At 42.8% G+C, this 20,707-nt stretch overlaps 1 protein-coding gene across 3 annotated transcripts in view; it reads left to right on the top strand.

Moving 5' to 3' along the window:
• Positions 1 to 20,707, top strand: part of GPR137B (G protein-coupled receptor 137B) — a 37,728-nt gene that overhangs the window by 7,329 nt on the left and 9,692 nt on the right. For all 3 annotated transcript variants that reach the window (XR_016281727.1, XM_089529870.1, XM_089529869.1), the window contains exons 2-3: positions 10,650 to 10,699; positions 14,086 to 14,308. Coding sequence is in view for 2 of the 3 variants with exons in the window: in XM_089529870.1 (XP_089385996.1) it covers positions 10,650 to 10,699; positions 14,086 to 14,308 (273 nt within the window). In the remaining variant the exon portion in view is untranslated. The remainder of the gene's footprint in view (positions 1 to 10,649; positions 10,700 to 14,085; positions 14,309 to 20,707) is intronic.

The following is a 20,707-nucleotide window of genomic DNA, read 5'->3' as shown; positions in this document are numbered from 1 at the left end:
AATTAATGAAATAAAAAAAACAAAAAATAAGTATTTTATATTTTTAAAAATTAATTAAAAAAAAAAAACCCAAGGCAGACCTGAAATGGCCACTGACTCACCTTTCTACCTCCTCTTCATCCTCCTCCCCTTCATCCTCCTCCTTGGCACAAGGGCTCCTTGGGAAGCCCCGCGATAGGGCGCGCAAGTGGGGGATGCGCGCGCTGCTGCTGCTGCTGGCCCATGCTGCGGCCGGGGTGGCGTGCGCAAGGGAAGAGGAGCCTGTCCCCTTTGGCCAGCTGGCCAATGGCCGGCTGGCCCAAGGGGACGAGCTCCTCCGTCATAGCCCCGCGCGCGGGCGGGAAAGCCCCACCATAAGTGGCGCGGCAGCGCTGGCGAGGAGGAGGAAGGCAGCGCTGCCCAGGAGCAGGAGGGTGGTGCTGCCCAAGAAGAGGAGGAGGAGGTGGGTTGGCGGCCAGCCGCATTAGCGGCCACGGCAATGGCCGCATGAGCGGGGCCGGCCCGGAGACGGGACAAAGGCTGGGGTTGGGGGGGAACCGGACCAGGGCAGGCAGGGGGTCCCAAAAGCGGAATTGTCCCAGGGGCCGCCGGGATATGGCATCCCTAGTTACACCTATAAGTGCATTTCCCCATCTGACTCTATTTGTATAGAAAACTGTGACAACATGGATCAGCAGAAAAGACTATAATGCTTGGTAAAATGGCAGCAGGAAAAAAGGAAGGCCACATTGCACATGGGATGATTCAGTCAAGGAAGCCAGTCCTGGCTTTGCAAGACTTGAGCACAGCTCTTGTAGATTTCTTGTTCATGGAGTTCCCATAAGTTGAATCTGAGTTGATAGCAAATGACAACAACGGCACAACTCTTGATATGAACTGTTTCATGTCTGTTGTGTCCCTATGCATTGTTTCTACTGAGATGTAATTATTGTTTGTAGAGCTTTGGGATAGCTAGGGAATTGAATTGTTAGGCCTAGAACAACAAGATTCAAGTGGCACATGAAGAGAAAGTTGTGATATTTGGCTTAAGCCATTGAATTGTCTAAACAGAAAAAGAGAGATTAATTGTTTTCAGCATGGAAGCCATTTTGTTAATCCCCACCAGTAGTATCAAGTTTGTTTGTTTGTTTACTTACTTACTAGACAAAGAAGTATGTATGTGTATTTATTCTGTGTCTGGGAAAAGTCTAGACACACTTTTGTTGTTAACTGCTATCAGGTTGACTTCAACTCATGGCAACCCTACGAATGAGAGATCCCAAGTCCTCCTGGTGTTGCAGACTCAAGTGTTGCAGACTCAGAGGTGTGGCTTTCTAAATCCATGTGGAATGTGGTCTTCTTCTTTTCCTGCTGCACTCTGCTTTATCAAGCATAATTGTCTTTTCTAGTGAATCATGTCTTCTTATGATATGATCAAAATATGGCAGCCTCAGTATAGTCACCATGGCTTCTAGGGAGAATTCAGATTTGATTTGCTCTATGATGCATTTCTTTGTCTTTTTAGTAGCCACACTTTAGATAGATATAAGTATGAGACAGGAAGAAGAATGAATGTGTGCAAAGTTACACATATATAGAGAACTTATGATGTTTGATGTCTCACACTCCTGTTTAAAGGCAGGTTGGGTGTGTACTATACTATGTGGATCTGTTTTTCTTGTTTACCTACAGTACATTGAAATTAGGCATTATTTAACCAGTGAACTGCCTGGTTCCCATTTCTGTTTCAATGCCTTCTGCAAGTTACTGCAAACTAAAAGTAAAATAATTTTAAGTTCAGGCATTTAACTTACAATTAAATAGCAATAGAACAGGAACACACAATGGCTAATTTTTTACAACCTGAGGATGTGAACAGGAATATGTACTTTTTGAAATGCCACATCAATTATGTTTTTAATCAGTTTTTAAAAACTTTGATAACAGTTCAAGAGATTTTTCTTATTTTTAATTAAGGTATTTTCTGGAATAATAAAGGATATTACAAGTTCAGGATAATAAAAATTGCTAGAATACTGCAAAGGTATTTGCATGTTTGTATTGATTTCCTCCTTTTAAATAAAAGCAACATTCAGCACAGTCTGAATGTCAAGATTGTAAATAGTGAAGCTTCCACTCATTAACATTTTGAATGGGAAAATAGATATGTAGTCACAGGCAGATACAGACTGCCCAAAGAGGGCGGTCTATCCGTGCCTTATTTTGCTGTGCAAGAGAGCTGCAGCGGACAAATCTTGCGGCTCCTTCACGCAGTAAAAAGAACCCTTAAAAAGCGGGTTCTTCTTGAGGCGCGATTGACACCGCAGTGCACCAGTGGCGCACTTGTGGTGTCACAATGAAACCGGGACGTGCGGACGCTAAGTGTCCGTCGCGTCAAAATGGCAGCGCCCGTGTATATAGGGCGCTGCCATTTTGACGCCCCAGTCACGTGCTAGGGGTGAAGCCAGTATGGGTGGTGTGCCCTTGGCCAACCCCTAGCACGTGACGGGAGCACCACAAAGGCCCATCTGGAGAGGGCCTCAGGTTCTTTAATAATGCCCTAAGCCAGTGGCACTCAAACTTTTTACCTATGCCAATGTCACCCCTCCCCCTCTTGACATAGTACAGGGATAAAAATATTTTGTTTATTTAGTTTTTTTATTTTCATTCTTTCATATTTATTCATACTTTACATTTTATGAGGAAATAACATCTGTTATTACTGTTGCTGTTGATATTGCTTCCTATCATATTTTGTTGTTATTGTGCATCTTCAAATCATTTAAGTACTACTAAATTTTTCTGATGAATTTATCCACCCGAATAATGGTGTTGTTAAGTTTGTCCATTCCTATCTCAACCACCCTTTATTTTTAAAAAGAGAACAATGGAAAAGAGACCTGGAAGAACTGAAACCCTAATCCACACTTAACAATATTTTGTTGCAGGATTCCATATGTCCAACTCTGTTTGTAAATTTTGAATGCCCTGATTATATTGTTGTATGTCCATTCTGTCTTTGATACTCTCAAAGAGAACTCAGATAAGATCATTTAAAAATATGCCTAGAAAGAAAAATAAGTAAGAATGCTTGATTTAGGAAAATAATCTTGGATTCTTTCTGCCACTATCACTGACATTTTGTTTACACCCTATCAGTATGTCTTTGATGTTCAGGCGCCCCATTGTTACAACATAATCTGGATAAAGAAGTGAAAATCTTTAGAATCTTAGTTAATTTGATTGTGCAAGTTGCATTTCAGCTGCTTTATGTTGATTGCATTTTTTTCATTTTGGTTTTAAAAGCCTTTCTAGAGTTGAAAAGCCTAAGAATAAACAGCATTGGGACAAAATCTTTGTCAGGCTCCCTACTCATTACTCTGTAGAGCTCCTAGATCTTGGGGCCTGTCTTCCAGTCTCTAGTTCTCATGTGTCATATCCAGGTACTAGATGAGGGTGCAAATTCCCCAGTTTGGGTTGGTTTACCTCCAGGCAACACCAAAGGGCTGCGTGCAAATCTCCAGCTCAGCTAGTGGAACAGCTTGCTATCATTTTCAAAGGTTAATTGATTTGTTGCTGCAACTTGCAAAGGCTCTCTGGGAGTCTAGTTAGTAAGTTAGCTAGCTTCCTCCTTCTCTCCCATTCATTGTAGTGCCAGAGCTCACCTTCCTTTCTCTGCTGCATCCAATTTCACGAGGTTGTCGTTATCATCCCTTGATTGGATCTCAACCCGTGGCAACCCTGTAGATGAGACATCTCCAAGCGTCCCTGTCCTCCACTGCGCTGCTGAGTTCCTGTAAATGTATACCCATAACCTAGTCCATCCATCTAGCATACAGCCTTTCTCTTTCTGCTTCTCTCCACCTTTCCTAGCATTTTTCTTTTCTACAATGAGTCGTATGTCTGATGACATGGCCAAAGTATGACAGCCTTAGGAGATTATTGCACTACCTTTGCTTATGGCATAGATGCAGGCTGTAACTTTAAGAAGGTGGATCTTAACGCATTCACCTATTGCCAGGCAACAGGCAGCCCATTTGCAACTGAGGCTTTTGCCACTGCTTTTCAAAATCCCATTCAAATAGGACTATTTGAAATCTCTAGGGGTTGGGGGGAAGGAAGTAGTATATGTAAGCTTACGAATGAGAATGTTTAAAGGATATGTAAATAGAGGGGATATGGGAAAGATATAAGGGGTCAAAATGATGATATTTGTTGTTATTATATGAAATGTATGTGAAGTACAGTATAATGATTCAATAAAATAAAATAAAAATCCCATTCATGAAAAAGATGAGAGAGAAGCCCAGGTTACAAATCGGCTGCCTGCTGCTCAGTGACAGGTGAATGCAATAAAATACATCATTTTAAGATTATATTCCGCATCTATTCCAGGAGCAAAGGTAATGTGATAATCTCCTTAGTCTAGTCATCTTGGCTTCCAGAGGGATTTCAGATTTGATCTGTTCTAGCACCTATTTGTTTGACCTCTTGGCAGCATGGTAAAACAAGTTATCCAGTTCCACTAAGTAAGTGAGAAGAAATAATTGTTTCATTTCGCCTTAATCTAGGAGCAGCCTTTTAGCTAAATATTTATTTCCAAATCAGAGAATATGGTGTGTGTGTTTGAATGACAAACTGTTGTCAACTATTATTGTTGATACTTAATGCATAATACTTAACATCACCACCAGAGGTTGTCCCTATGTCTCAGATTTTGCCCTGGAAACCTTGGGGCCTGGGATGGTCCAGAACTGGGTTATTGTTAGAGTGTGAGATTGATGAGATCCAGGTTCAGTTCCCTGCTTAGGGAAGAAATTCACAAGTGATCTTGGGTCATTTACTAGCCTTCAGTCTGCTGTTTGTCCTAAAGACAACAGCAGGGAGAAATCTATGCTTCCTTAATCTGCCTGAAGGAAGAGTAGACGGTAAATAATTAAAGAACAGATTGTGTGTCCCACACTGCAAATGGCATATTATAAGCACCAAGATAGGTTGTGTGGTATTCATATCACTAGTGTGCAAACATTTTTGTTTTTCCCCACATTTGTATTTTTCCACTTCCTGCTCCCCTGCAGCTCAAAGAGAGCTTCTCTGTGGACCTGCTTATCTCTACACTGATGGGAACTGGAAACCCACTGGAAACACCTTTTTAATGCGGGTGTACATTGGTTTTTACTGGGCTACTCAGCCTGCTTTGATCTTCACATTTTTAAAAGAATGGAAAGAAAATGGAGAAGATTTAGAGGACAGTGATAAATATGGCTAATAGGTTTGAAACATATTATACATGAGGAAAAGGCTAGGAGGAAGTAGAATGGGATATATTTAGATTAGAGAATATACCAACTCTAAAATGCTTGCAGAAAATGCTTACAGCAGAAGTTTTCAGGGCCTCTGAAAGAAATTTTGCAAGGCAGAACAAGACTCTTGGGCCCTGGGAGGCAGGGTTTCTCCTCTCAAAACTGAACCTTAAATCCTCAGTTAAGTCTTTTCAATAAAGATAATGGTATAACTTTAAACATTAAAATTGTAGTTTTTCCTTCTTTGTACAAAAAATATGATTATAATAATATATGAAGAAAATAGACAGGTTTTGGTGTATGTTTATGAAAGTGTAATTGAACATGATGGCTAATCTTAGGCCTAAATATGACCACTGGTACTAGAACCCCAGAGAACAGAGTTTGAGTCCCTGCTTAGCCATGGAAGCGCAATGGGTGACCTTGATCAAGTCACATCCGCTCAGCCTCGGAAGAAGGTAATCATAAACCTCCTTTGAACAAATCTTGCCAAGAAAACCCCATGAGAGGTTCAATTTAGATTTACCATAAGTCAGAAATGATGTGAAAGTACACAACAACAACAACAACAACAACAAGGCAAGTGAAATTCCTTAAGCAAGGTTGAAGAAGAGCCACATTCTGATTGTTCTGGCAAGAGGAATATTAGGTGGCTGTCAGACATTCATGGGCCCTTCTTCGCTCTCCTGTCCCCAAACCATTATTATTATTATTATTATTATTATTATTATTATTATTAGCCCCCTCTCTCTGGAGGATCGGGGTGGGTTACAATAAAAAATAAAACATAGTAATCACAATCCCTAACACACAATTTAAAATACAACAGCATAAAAATCAGTTATTAAAATCACATTAAAAATTACAATAAAATTTAATCCCCATTACAATGAGGCGATTTAAGGGAGAGTCAAGGAGGCACAGTTGGGGGACAGTGGAGAGGGCCCATGTATTAGTCTGGGAATGCCCGCCAGAAGAGATGTGTCTTGATGGCTTTTTTAAAGGCCTCAGAAGATGTACTGACTGAACCCTCCTATTATAGTCAGTTGCCGTCGCAGGGGCCCTCCAGGAGGGCTCCGACGGCGGCAGAGGGCCCCTGGGAGGCCAGGTGCCGTCGCAGGGGCCCTCCAGGAGGACTCCTGCGACTGCAGCGAGCCTCCCAGAGGCCCGTTGCCTTCGTTGGGGTCCTCCAGGAGGGCTCCGACGGTGGCAGCGGGCCCCTGGGAGGCCAGTTGCCGTCGCAGGAGCCCTCCAGGAGGGCTCCTGCGACTGCAGCGAGCCTCCCAGAGGCCCGTTGCCATTGCAGGGGCCCTCCAGAAGGGCTCCAGCGGCGGCAGTGGGCCCCTGGGAGGCTCCTGCGACTGCAGCGAGCCTCCCAGAGGCCCGTTGACTTCGTTGGGGTCCTCCAGGAGGGCTCGGATGGCGGCAACGGGCCCCTGGGAGGCCAGTTGCTGTCGCAGGGGCCCTTCAGGAGGGCTCCTGCAACTGCAGCGAGCCTCCCAGAGGCCCGTTGCCGTTGCAGGGGCCCTCCAGGAGGGCTCCGACGGCGGCAGCGGGCCCCTGGGAGGCCAGTTGCCGTTGCAGGGGCCCTCCAGGAGGGCTTCTGCGACTGCAGCGAGCCTCCCAGAGGCCGGTTGCCTTCGTTGGGGTCCTCCAGGAGGGCTCCGACGGCGGCAGCGGGCCCCTGGGAAGCCAGATGCCGTCGCAGGAGCCCTCCAGGAGGGCTCCTGCGACTGCAGCGAGCCTCCCAGAGGCCCGTTGCCATTGCAGGGGCCCTCCAGAAGGGCTCCGACGGCGGCAGTGGGCCCCTGGGAGGCTCCTGCGACTGCAGCGAGCCTCCCAGAGGCCCGTTGACTTCGTTGGGGTCCTCCAGGAGGGCTCCGACGGCAGCAGCGGGCCCCTGGGAGGCCAGTTGCCGTCGCAGGGGCCCTCCAGGAGGGCTCCTGTGACTGCAGCGAGCCTCCCAGAGGCCCGTTGCCTTCACTGGGGTCCTCCAGGAGGGCTCCGGCGGTGGCAGCGGGCCCCTGGGAGGCCAGTTGCCATCACAGGGGCCCTCCAGGAGGGCTCCGACGGTGGCAGCGGGCCCCTGGGAGGCCAGTTGCCGTCGCAGGGGCCCTCCAGGAGGGCTCCTGCGACTGCAGCGAGCCTCCCAGAGGCCCGTTGCCTTCGCTGAGGTCCTCCAGGAGGGCTCCGGCGGCGGCAGCAGGCCTCTGGCGTCAGGGGCTGGCAAAGAGGGGGAGGCCTCCAGTGCTGGCGGTCCCCGCCAACTCTTTCCCGGCCTCTGCCTGGGGCCCCATCAGGGGCCGGCAAAGAGGAGGTGGCCTGGCCCCTGGGTGGTGGAAGGTCCGCCCCAGGTGGAAGGTCCGCCCCCAAGGGTGGAAGCTCCGCCCCCAGAGGGTGGAGGCTCCACCCCAGCACACGGCCCCACCCCTGGGGGTGGAAGCTCCACCCCCGGGCTTCAGCCCCCCAGTTGTCTGAGAGACAGCAACCCGGCCCCCGGCTCAAAAAGGTTGCCTACCCCTGATCTACAGTGATTGGCAATGCCTCTGCAGGATCTCAGACAAAGAGTTCTTTCCAGTCTACCTGGAGACATCTGTCACTGAAGCAGTGTCCTTTTGTGTGCAAAACATGCTGTAATGCTGAGCTGTGGCATATACCACTTTTCACAAGCTGCAGACTTTGAAAGACAGTTAAAAGCTTAGAATCATAGAGTTGGAAGGGGCTATAAGAACCATTTATTCCAACCCTCTGCTATGAAGTGATGTACAGCTGAAGATGTAACATCCCAACTGTGTTTAAAGACTTTCAGTGGAGGAGAGTCTACTATCTATTCCATTGTCAAACTGCTCTCACTGTCAGAAAGTTCTTACTAATGTTTAGGTGGAATCTCTTTTCTTGCAATCTTGCTGGAATTATCCATGCTCTTGTGACACGCAGGTAAGGTAACTGCAGTCACTTGTGAGCGGGAGTGGGGTGCCTTCAAAACTGTTGGAAAACTTCATCTGCTTCTGAATGCAGCAGCCTGATGGTAAACCAGAACATCCTACACAGGAACATAGCCAAGGGGGGGGGGGTTTCTTGGGGTCCAGACCCCCCCTTCTGTTAGACAAAATGAATGGTGTGTGCTGCCGCGCCGCTGCACCCAAGACCCATTATAATGGTGGCACTTAGTCTGGACCCCCCTTCCCAAAATCCTGGCTACGTCCCTGTCCTACATCACAACTGTGTTGAAAAAGTGTCACTGATTCTCATTCTGTTTCTAAGCTCAGTTCAGAGGCTCCTCTTGAACTTTATGTGTTGGGTCTGGGTATACGAAAACCATTATCGTACACATGAAACCTGCTTGGGAATTAATATCTATGCCAGAGGTTTTCTAGAAATTTAGAAATAAGGTGAGTGGTGACTAGAGAGAGCAGCTTTGAAATGATAGTGTCCTAGTTGGTAAAATACTCTCCCTAGGCATGGTAGCTGATATATGTATATGTGTACAGTGGCCCCTTGGTATCTGCTGGGGTTTGGTTCCAGAACTCTACATGAATACCAAAATCTGTGGATGCTTAGGTGCTATTAAATACAATAGCATAGTAAGATGATGTCTCTTATATAAAATGGCAAAATCAAGGTTTATTATTTGGAATTTATATGTATATTTAATATTTTCAAGCTGTGGATGCTTGAATCCATGGATAAAAAAATCCATAGATATGGAAAGCTGACTATGTATATAAAATTCTCTAAAGAGTTTTAATACAGGAGTAGCAAATACAGTTGGTCCTTTATATCCACGGATTCTTTATCCATGGATTCAACCACCCATAGTTTGAAAATACTGGGGGAAAATACATTCTAAAAAGTAAACCTTGAATTTGTCATTTTATATAAGGGGCACAAATTTACTACACTATTTAATGGCACTTGAGCATCCATGGATTTTCATATCCAAGGGGTGCCTTGGAACCAAATCTCATCTGATAGCAAGGGCCCATTGTATATATATTGGACTGCAACTGCTTTTGCCAGCGTGAACAGTGATAAGGTTAGACAGCAAGAGAGGTGCAGTCCAACAGATCATCCCCATTTCTGTAATAGTTGACTGGTGTTTCCATACAGTTGCTTTCTCTGATTTAATATGATCTAAGACTGCTTTTGCTGCTACAGTTTTTTAAAAGAATGATTTGTTTAGAAGCCATCTGCAGTGCCCTATATATTTAGTCATTTTTCTGCCATGTAACATGTGAGAGAATCTCAAGAATCTGGCTGCAGACCAGGGATGTAGCTAGGATTTTAGGAAGGGGGGGGGGTCCAGACTAAGTGCCACCATTATAATGGGGCTTGGGTGCGGTGGCGCAGCAGCACACACCATTCATTTTTCTAATGGAAGGGGGGGTCCGGACCCCAAGACCCCCCCCCCCTTGGCTACGTCCCTGTGCAGACATATCTCAGTTAGCAAAGCCAACAAGGAAGTTCTTTGTTAAAAGTCTTTTTATTCCAATCCAACCCCTCTTTCCCTCCTTGACCTATATCTAACTGGAAAGGGTTTTGTTTTTAGGCAGCATCAGTGTGGGGAGGATGGTGAAAAAGGCTGGAGAAACACATACCTTTGTTGCAAGTTGCAGTGGTATGTCTGCTGTGAACAATGCAATAAAGCTTGATCTGAGGATCCTACTGTAGCTGTTGTGCATGGATGAAAGCAGCTGCCTCCAGAATCTCTCACTGAGGATGTATAAACAGCACAAGAGAGGGGGAAAGAGGGCTACTAAGCCTTCCTCAGCAGCTACCCTAGCATGTTTTTTATTTAAAAAATAGCTCTGTAAGTTTGACCATCATAATGGAAATAATAACACAAGGGAAGGCTGATAAATGAACAATAAATTATTGCTGAATGTGCTTTGGAAAAAAAGCTTTCAAGACATGTCTGGAAGGTTCAAAATATTTTTGATTACATGTGTAAAAGTTACCTAACCGGGTTTTTTCTTCAGTTCTCACATGCACATTGTTTAGTTTTGAATAAAACATTTGCTAAAACATTCTTAACTGCTCTTTTTTTTTCTTTTCTTTTTTTTTTGTAGTGTAAGAACCTATCAATATTCTTTCCATGTTATTTCAGCCTTTAGTACCAAATTTTCTGTCAAGGAAGTAATGCCCTGGAACCACATATACTTTCTATACCTGTGTGTGCAAATCAACATTGCAACATTGCAAAGAGACCTGCGTAGAACTAGTCCTTTACTTTTTACTGTCCAACAGAATAATATGTAGCCTAACAATTTATCTGAAATGCAATAAATTTATCTGAAATATGAGAGAATCCAAACTGTATTTGTACTGCCTGTTGCAAGTATAATATGCACTCTCATTTTATTACAGGTGATTTTTAAAGCTAAATCAAAATACTCCCCAGAACTACTTAAATACAGGTAAGAAACCACATTTCTTGTTAAGAGTAAAAGAAATAATAGAAAGAAATTAATTGTTGGCAAGTCAAAACTGTGTTCATCTAAGAAAGAAAATTAACAGAAACTGAATGACTTTGAGACATACATCAGGCTATTATGCGTTGAAAATGTGAAAATGTGTTTTCCAAACAATAGGGGTGCATCCTATGCTGTTGAATATTTTCAGAATGGACGGAGTGCTTACATCTTGAAAGTCCCAAAATACTCACATTAGGAGCCTGATTCTGCCTTACCTCAAGATGAGGATCTTTTGCTCTTCTTGCTACAATACTTTTTTTAATCACTAAGAGGCAATTGAGGGAAGCTACTCAGATGAGATGAGAGGAAGTTTCCACCCACACAGTGTCTAGCCATTTCCAGCAGTTAAAATTCAAGAAAGATTGGAAAGAATCAGGGAGTTGCTCTAGTGTAGGTGAAACTGGAGTTAACTCATTCCATTTATTTAGAGAATTGATACTCAGCCACTCAACCACAAGTTACTTAGTTTGACAGTTCCCTCTCCTTAGGCTTACAATCTAATTAAGGCAGGACACACAAGGAAAATGGGATGGTGGGGTACAAATTGAGTTAAGCTGTTCCTGACTGCTCTCCTTCTTCCTCTGAGGACGCAGCAATGGCAGTTGGCATGCCACTGGAATGGAGGGAGGAGCTCTTACCTGCTGCTGGGACCCAGATATAGTGGAGATATATTTGACTCATCTCCCAAACCTCTTCTTTCAATTGACCAAAATAAACCCTCCTTTTCCCCATTATAAAGTCAAACTTCATATATTCTAATATATTTTGTTTCCATATATTACAGTTCCACCTTTCTTTATCCTTCCACCCATATGCAATTACTACTTGTGTTGCTATAATTAATTGTTTAGTTAAATATTTCTCCTCCTTCTGTAATCCTAAACAGTCTGCCCTCCACATTCATGGGGGTAGAGGCACAAGACCCTCACAAAAGTGGAAAAAACGTGAATATGTGGGGGAAGGTGGAAAACCATCCCCATGCATGCACACCCCTTCCACCTTCTCCCACATATTCACTCAAAGCATTCCAGCCAAAGCATGGTGGGAAGAGGAGCACACACCCTCTCCCCTTCCCCCATGCTTTAGCTGACTAAGGGAAGCTGGTCAAAGCACTAGGGAAGGTGGGAGGGAAGCTGGCCAAAGCTGACTGCTCCCTCACTCAGGCTTTTTTCCCTTGAGGGAAAAAGCCCAGGAGGAGGAGCGCGCACACGTCCATTGCAACCAGGCCATGAATAATCAAATCCATTAATATTTAATCTGCAAAAGTGGGGGGCCAACAGTATTCCTAACATTACTAGTTATACATCTTTCTTTATTTGAGTGTCACCCCCCCCCCCATTATATTATTGATTTCTTGCTCTATTTCCTTCCAAAATCTTTGTAATTTTCAACACTCCCAACACATATGAATGTAGGTTCCTTTGCTCCCACACCTATGCCAACAAGCAGGTGATACATTTTAATGATATATTATAAGCATTATGGTGTTCTGTATCATCTTCCTAGTACTTTCATCTGTTGTTCTCTAACCTTATTATTTTCAATATTTTTTTTTTATTTCTTGTACCCATTGTTGGATTTCTTTCTTATTAATCTTAATATCCTTTTCCCATACTCCTAATAGACCTTCTGTGTCATATAGAGATTATGAGATTACGTATATTGATTATCCAATAACATTTTGTAGATCCTGCCACCTAACCATTTGCTACCTTCCTGTCTGATCTTCAACATTTGTTTGAATGGATTTTGGCAACCTTTATAGATATTATTTCCTATAAACTCTAATTTGTTCCACTTAACTGAAGGCAATATTGTAGTATCCTGTCCCTATACAGCAGTTAATGATAACTCTGCTGACATGATGTGGTGTGTTATGCTTATACATATGTTTCCTGAAAGCTGTTTGCTTTACAGTAAGAGCAGTTTGGCAATGAAACCAATTGCCTAGAGAAGTGATGGGGTCTCTTTTCTCTGGAAGTATTCAAAAAGAGGTTGGACAGCTGTCTGCTAGTGATGCTTTAGCTGGAGAGTCTGCATTGAGCAGGTGGTTAGATTTGATGGCCCATGATGGTCCAGCTCTATCATTTTCATCCTCAGTGTGATGTCACACTGTCTGTGATACAAGCTGAGATTCTCCTGGTGATATGGTATGATCATAATAGATCAGCTGATACTTACAATCATAGAATAATATAATCAGTTGGAAGCAATCACAAGAGTCATCTAGTCCAAATCCATGCTTAACAGGAATACACAACAGGAATACACAATCAAAGCACTCTGGATAGATGGCCATCTAGCCTCTGTTTAAAGACCTCCTAAAGAGGAGGTCTTTAAACAGAGGCTAGATGGCCATCCACCACTCTCTGAGGCAGTGTGTTCCACCATGGAACAGCTCTTATCATCAGGAAATTCATCCTAATGTTTAGCTAGCATGTGTTGTGATCTGTTGGAACACAGCTGGTTTTGCCACTAAACTCCCTCAAGTGGCAGATGCTTAGGAAGTAGGGCCAGCAACCCTCCCATTCTTTTTGAGCTTTTTGTGGAAGCTAAGCTTTCCATTACTTGTTGTTAACCTGGTCAGTTCTGGTGCTCTTGCTCAATCACTTTCTCCCAATGTAGTCTCACAGAGAACACCTATTGGAAGAAGCACACTTTTCAGGCTCTGTTCTGTCTTTAAATAGAAGAGAAGTGGTCAGTTGTGGCCCCACACTCGGACAGATACATGTGGGCCTGTTCTCTATTCAGGTTACACATGAGCAGCACCATTTGACTGAGTGGGAATTTAAGAGCAGTCAGGCAATGTAGTAAACAAAGGGAAGTGAGCTGTGTGTGCGCGCTATGAGGCCTGCCTTACTTACACTCTCCACATAACTGGCTAGAAGAATTGAAGTAAGACTTAATCAGCTCCTGTTTGTGGTGGAACTAGAGTGGTGCAGTGTGGGGATTGTGTCGGTGGGGAGGGAGAAGCACCTTGTCTGGCCGTAAGCAGCAAACTATCTTGGGCTGCCCATAATCCCGGAACAAGGAGTGGGGTATTTTTCTTTATATGGCAAGTTTCATTTATGTAATCTGTTAAATTGTTTTGTCACGAAGAGTGTCTCCTTTTGGAGAATGCAAAGCATGCCATGAATAATGTGAAGTCAAAGGCTTTTATGGCCGGCATCCATAGTTTTTTTGTGGGTTTTTCAGGCTATGTGGCCATGTTCTAGAAGAATTTATTCCTGACATTTTGCCAGCATCTGTGGTTGGCATCTTCAGAGAATGCCATTAACACTTGTTGAAGGTTAATACTTTTTGAAATAATGTTTTTCCCTCCCATCCAGGTTGCCTCTTTATCTAGTTTCCATCTTTGTCAGTCTCCTTTTCCTCTTGGTCAATCTCACATGTGCAGTGCTTGTGAGAATAGAGAATTCAGAAAGGAAGATCATCGTACTGGTGAGGGTTGCCATAAATGACACATTGTTTGTGCTGTGTGCCATCTCACTCTCCATTTGTCTCTACAAGATCTCCAAGATGTCCTTAGCAAATATTTACTTGGAATCCAAGGTAAAGTATATTTTAAGGCATTTTTTAAAAAAAAATTCTGGGAAAATGGCACACCCGTGAAGATAAGTGAGTGATAAGTGTTGCAGAATAAGGGTTTCCATCATTTACCATTTCAGACCTCAGTTCCCTTGAGTCAAGATGAAAGCAAATTATTTCAGCTCGTGGTTTGGAACAGTGATTTCCAGTATAGTTGATGGGATAGTCTGGGACTTTTAACCCAATCTCTAACAGAAGGCACAATTTTTAGTGATAAAAATGGTATCACTAAGTGGATATGTATTTATATGTATATGTGTATTTGATTTCTTTCCTGTCTTTCTCCCAGAATGTCCAATCTATTTCTTTAAAAAAACAACAACAACAAAACAACAAGTACCAGGTATTATGGATATTAAAATGTTGTTAAGATGGTTATAATATGAAAACACAAATGTAGTTAAGGTAGTTTTAAAACTCAATGCAGTCGGCCCTTGGTATCCACGGGTTTGCCATGCGTTGATTCAAGCATCTGTGGATGGCAAGCCCGCATTGTTCACAATGGTGGTGCATGCACATGGCCATACCAGCATTAGGGACAGCCCCCGTTGTCCCATGGTGATGTGTGTACATGGACACACTGCCATTAAGTTCTGTTGTGCCTAGTGGCAGTGTGTCTGCATTCATATGCCATCATGGGACAATGTGGGCTGTCCCTAATGGCAGTATGCTTGCATGCATGCACCACTATTGGGGAGAATGCAGGCTTGAGCATCTGCAGATTTTGGAGTCTGCAGGGGGGGTCTGGAATGGATCCCCTGCAGATACAGAGGGCTAACTGTAATAATAAATAAAAAGTATTTAAAAGTCCTGGTTCTTTTAAAATATTAAAAAGGCAATTTAAAATGCATACCCACATGATGCAGTAATATATATCCTTTTATGACTGGTATCCAATTGGGGCATTACACTGGTGTAATTCTGGCACATGCTGGTGGGTGTACTTTTACATGATTGGATAAGGAGGTATTCTGTCTGGGAAGGCTGCCAAGATTGCTGATAACATCTCACACAGCTTGGCAGAGCTTTATATCCAAAACAAAAGGTCCTTGCAAATACAAGAAATAAAGTACAGTACAGTGTCAAAGTACCAATTCAGTGTCCAATAGAGAAGAGTCAGACAGTCCAAGGGTCCAGGATTCCAGAAAGGCAGGTTTAGCAAGGCAGTCCAGAAGTCAAGGGTTCCAGAGGGTCCAGGTCAGTCGGTAGTCCAAGAGGCAAGGTTTCAGACCACAAAGTCCAAGGGAGTCAGAGAAACATGCTTTTGCTAGGAAGTTCAAATAATCTTTGACAAAGGAGCTCAGCATCCTGCACCTGTTTATATTTACCCAGTTCTTAATCACAGGTGCTTTCCAATTGCTGAGCATTTCTCATAAAGCCTCCTGGACCAGCGGAGGCATGCCCTTTTAGACCTTTGCTGGCTAAAGGTAGGTACTTCATTGTCTTGCTCGTCCATATCTTCTGTGTCTGGAATCTCTGCTGGTGGGAGGCTGAGCTGCTGAGCTTCCTGACACAGAATAGGCTCTGCTTGTGCTGGCAGAGCAGAGCTAGGACCTGGCTCAAACTCAGCCTCCTCATCTTCTGAGTCCTCAGCCTGGCTGAGCATGACATATTCTGTGCCTCCTTCTGCAGGCAGTTCACCTCCGCAAACAAGAACTTGACCAGGTATTCAGACACTGTTCTGTCTCACCACAATCTGGAGCTGGAACCAGATTGGCCTAGAACAGCCATTGTTGTTGTCTTCATTTGTGTAAATTTGTTTGCACTGAATGGGATTTTGGCCTATATGTCGGCCCTTCATATCCATGATTTCTTTGTCCATGGAGTCAAGCATTAAAAAAGTTATAAATTACACAAAGCAAGCATTGATTTTGCCATTTTATATAAAGGACACAATTTTACTAACTACTGTATTTAATGAGACTTGAACATACATTGATTTTGATGTCCATGGGGTGTCCTGGAACCAAACTCCAGTGGGGTTTGCAATTCTGTACACCCTTACCTGTGACTGAGGTGTTCTGAATTCGATAAGGTTTATGCTTCTTTCTTTACAAAACACTTTAAAAACATCTTTTCAACTGTAATGTGGGATTCATTTTACTTATGTGAAGACAGACATTAAAACACTGAAAACAAGGATCATAACTCTATCCAAAGGTCTTCTGTGTAGACATCAAAACTGACAGCCAAACTTGCAAGGATAAGTAGTATGAGGCATCTCTGGCAGTGGTAGAAATGCTTACCACCAAAGAAAAATTGCTGGGATTGTGACATCTCACTTCAATACCTCCCTCTCCCAGGAGCAGTGGTACAAGCACATTTTCCTCATACTATAACGGAACTTGGGAGTGTAGTGGAGTCTCCTTTGGAGGTCATTAAGCAGAGAGTGGATGGCCATCTGTTGGGTATGCTTTGACTGAGAATGCCTGCATGGCAGGGGGTTGGACTGGATGGCCCTTGTTGGTCTCTTCCAACTCTATGATTCTATGATTTTTGAAACATTCCTTTTTTTTTTATGACAACAGTTCATAGAACACTGCAGCTAGCATGGTCAGTAGTTCTGCTACATGGGGTATTCTGGAACTTGTAGTCCAATAAAGTAATATTCCCAGGCTCTGTCTTCAGTCAGAATAGTTTTAATGGAGGAGAGGGGAGCTCAGATCATTTCTTTTCAGCTGAAACCAAGGGATACCTGTTGAAAGAACTCGAGCCAGTCTGCCTCTACGTCCTCTCCCCACTATGGCTGCTTCAACAATGGGTAATAATAATAATAATGCTTTTGCCACCCAATCACAAAGAATCCAGGTGGGTTACAGCAATAAAAATACAGAGAATACAATAAAATAAAATAAGATAAAAGAGAGTGACATAAGTCACGGAATTTACAGCTAGACCTGATGAAACTGGGCCTGTCTTTTTCACTCCCTCCCAGGCCTGATGATGACAGTAGGTACAGAGGGAGGGTTCTTCTTCTTCTTGAGGCAAGAATTTAATTTTAATTAATTTTAATTTAATTCGTCTCATTAAATTTAAGAGAAGAATTGGTGGACAGAGTGACGTAAGTCACAGTAAACTGGGAGAGAAACTAGGTAGGGTAGGGTTGTCAGAGTGAAAATTGGAGCACCTTTAATGTTTGTGAAGAAGACTGAATTTGAGCATATGTTGCTAGTTATATGACCAAGTAAGAAGCAAACTAGGTAATGATGTATTGCAGCCTTAGATGCATATTTAATTGCTCCAGTTCATGTGACTGCTGATAAAGGTGTGGTTTGTCTGTGAAAGTGAGCCATCAATGAAACCAGCCTTCATAAAAGTACATTCACTTTTCATCTCTCTCTGATTATGTGTGCATGTTAACATAAGTGTAAATGCAATAAAAAAAGAGGTTCACCTGTTGTATTTAACTTATTTGACAAAGTTGCAAAATGAGCAACTGATTAACAGAGGAACTCAAAATTAGATAATCAATTCCTCTAATTTCCAAAAGGTGATGCATTATGCACATAACAAAGGAGATCCATGTAATGGCTGAAAAAGCTGGGGTGTGTATGTCTATTTTTCTGCATTGTACCAGGGACAGATACCAATAATTGTTTATTTTCTGGAAACTTGCCAGAAACTGCTAGCAGCCAGTGGCTTGTGGACAGGCACTGGTTCATGGACCATCACTTTGAGTAGCACAAGTCTAAATCCAGCAGCAAACAGTGTTTGTATGGCACGTGTCTCTCCCCAAAAGTCAGGGGAGGAATCTATGCTTTGTATTATGATCTATTTTTCTGTCCTGTTGATGGTATTCCATTGGCAGGCAAATACTTTTTTATCTCAACAGGATTTTGAGAACTGAAGCTTTTTAAAGGAAGAGCTTTTAAGATTGTGTTGTACTGTTCAAAGACAGAACCCTGTTACTTGGGATTAGTAGATGTTGTAGTATCTTTGAGACTAACTGAGAGAAAGAAGTTGGTAGTATAAGCTTTCGTAGACACATCAGATGCATGGTGTAAACGTATGCTTGTATTTTCTTCATGCATCTGATGAAGTAAGCTTAAGTCTATGAAAGCTCATGCTACCAACTTATTTCTCTCAGTCTCAAAGGTGCTACAACAGTAATGTCCAAACTTTGGTCCTCCAGATGTTTTGGACTTCAGCTGCCAGATGTCCTGACTGCTGATCAAGTTGCTGGGGCTTCTGGGAATTGAAGTCCAAAACACCTGGAAGATTAAAGTTTGGGAATCACTGTGCTACAACATCCCTTTGTATACATTCCCACAGGAAATTTTCTATCGTTAGTCCTTCAGTAATGGGACAGACTGAAGGACTGTTAGCAGTCAAAATGCTCTGCCAGGGAATGACACACAGAACACCTCTACAGTACAAGATAACATTAATCACTTTTATATCACACCCTTCCTCCAGGAAATTCATGTTTGGGGACATTGACAGGTGTAACTTGTTCACAATAATTCTATGGTAGGTAAGGCTATGAACGTATGACTGAAATAAAGTTGCCAAGTGAGCATCGTTCCACAACCAACACTATAACCACTTAACACTTATCATTGTCACACAACAAGTTGGCACTGTAATTTTTTGGAGAGTGGGTTAGAATTCCTCAAAATTCTCAAGATTCTGTGAGGGAAGACACAATTAGTTTGAAACTAAGATACATTTATAATGTATAGGAACTGAGAACTAAAAATAGCTGTTTATGTTAGACAAATTACTATAAAATTGCACACTTTCAGTGAATTAACTTTATGATGTTATCATTCTGCAAAATACCTGTTGTATCAACTTGTTATTTGATACAGCAGAAACCCTTGTATAATATGATGGGAGAATTCAATCAGCTTATTTCCCTTTCTGACTTACACAGCAACAGTTTTTCAACTGCAGTGCAGAAACAAACAGAAAAATATGTAGAACTGATTCCCTGTTTTAAGTACTTCCTGTTTCATACCACTGTCTCACCACAAGTTACACAGCCCTTTTCTGTTTTAAGTTTCAGTTCTGCACAAAATACCAAAGTAGTTTAGTTCAGCAAAATTATCCAGGATGCAGGTTTTGTAAAGCAATATCTGTAGAGCTGGGAGATTAGACTACTTTGTATCCTGGAGTGCAGCATTTAATATCAGACTTGTAAAACACACATACCCCATTTAAATCCCACCCAAAATGAATGGAAAGAACCCATAAAAATTGATCTGTAAGAAAGACTACAGTCTTATGCATATTGTCTTGAAACACAGTGGGACATGTGTCTTTATATATATGCATAGGATTGTGTGAAAGAATATCATATGAATACTCTCTCTCTCTCTCTCTCTCTCTCTCTCTCTGTCTCTCTGGGCTCTTGGTATCTGCTGGGGTTTGGTTCCAGGATCCCTTGTGGATAACAAAATCTGTGGATGCTCAAGTCCCATTATATACAATGGCACAGTAAGATGGTGCCTTTTATATAAAATGGCAAAATCCAGGTTTGCTTATTGGAATTTATATATTTTGGGGAATATTTTCAAGCCATGGATGCTTGAATCTGTGGATGAGAAATCCGTTGATACACCAACTCTCTCTCTCTCTCTCTCTCTCTCTCTGTGTGTGTGTGTGTATTATGTGCTTTGGGGAGCCAGCGTGGTGTAGCTGTTTGAGTGTTGGCCTACAGCTCTGAACACCAGGGTTCAGATGCCCACACCGCCATGTAAATCCATTGGATGACCATGGGCAGGTCACACTATCTGAGCCTAAGAGGGAGGCAAAGGCAACCCGCTTTGAACAAATCTTGCTAAGAAAACACCGTTATAGGATTGCCATAAGTCAGAAACGACTTGAAGGCACACAACAAGAACAACATTATGTGCTTCACTTATAATACCATTTAGTTAACTATACAAACTGTGGCCATCATCCATTACTGATTTCTTTAAAATCCCAAATTTGTCTAATTCAAATCACATAACATAATTAAAACTGCCAAAAAAATTACACTTCCTCAAAAAGAACATTATAGATTAGACCAGAGATTCCTGGTTAGTCTAGCTGCCTGCTTCCCGAAGTAGCCAAACATTGGAAATTCATAAGCTGGACATGGGAGGACAATCTCTTGATTATGTTCACCAGCAACTGAAATTCAGAGGTGCACTACCTCTGATGCTGGAGATGGTATATAGGCATAATGATTAGTAGCCAGTAATAGTCATATCATTTCCATAGCTTCAGTCTTACTAGGAAGCAGATACATTAGATAGGCCTTAGAAGTGAGTCCACGGGGCTCTTACTGGATACAAAAGCAGGGCCGCTCTTATTCTTAAGCACTAACAGTCTCCTTGAACTTCTTCTTTTTCTGGGTGGTTCTGTGGAGTTCCA

The sequence above is a fragment of the Sceloporus occidentalis genome, unplaced genomic scaffold, assembly GCF_023333645.1.
Source record: "Sceloporus occidentalis isolate IW3139 unplaced genomic scaffold, rSceOcc1.0.p SCAF_6, whole genome shotgun sequence".
NCBI lineage: Eukaryota > Metazoa > Chordata > Lepidosauria > Squamata > Phrynosomatidae > Sceloporus > Sceloporus occidentalis.
Note: the sequence above shows the minus strand (reverse complement) of the source record. Positions and strands in the feature narration are given on the sequence as shown.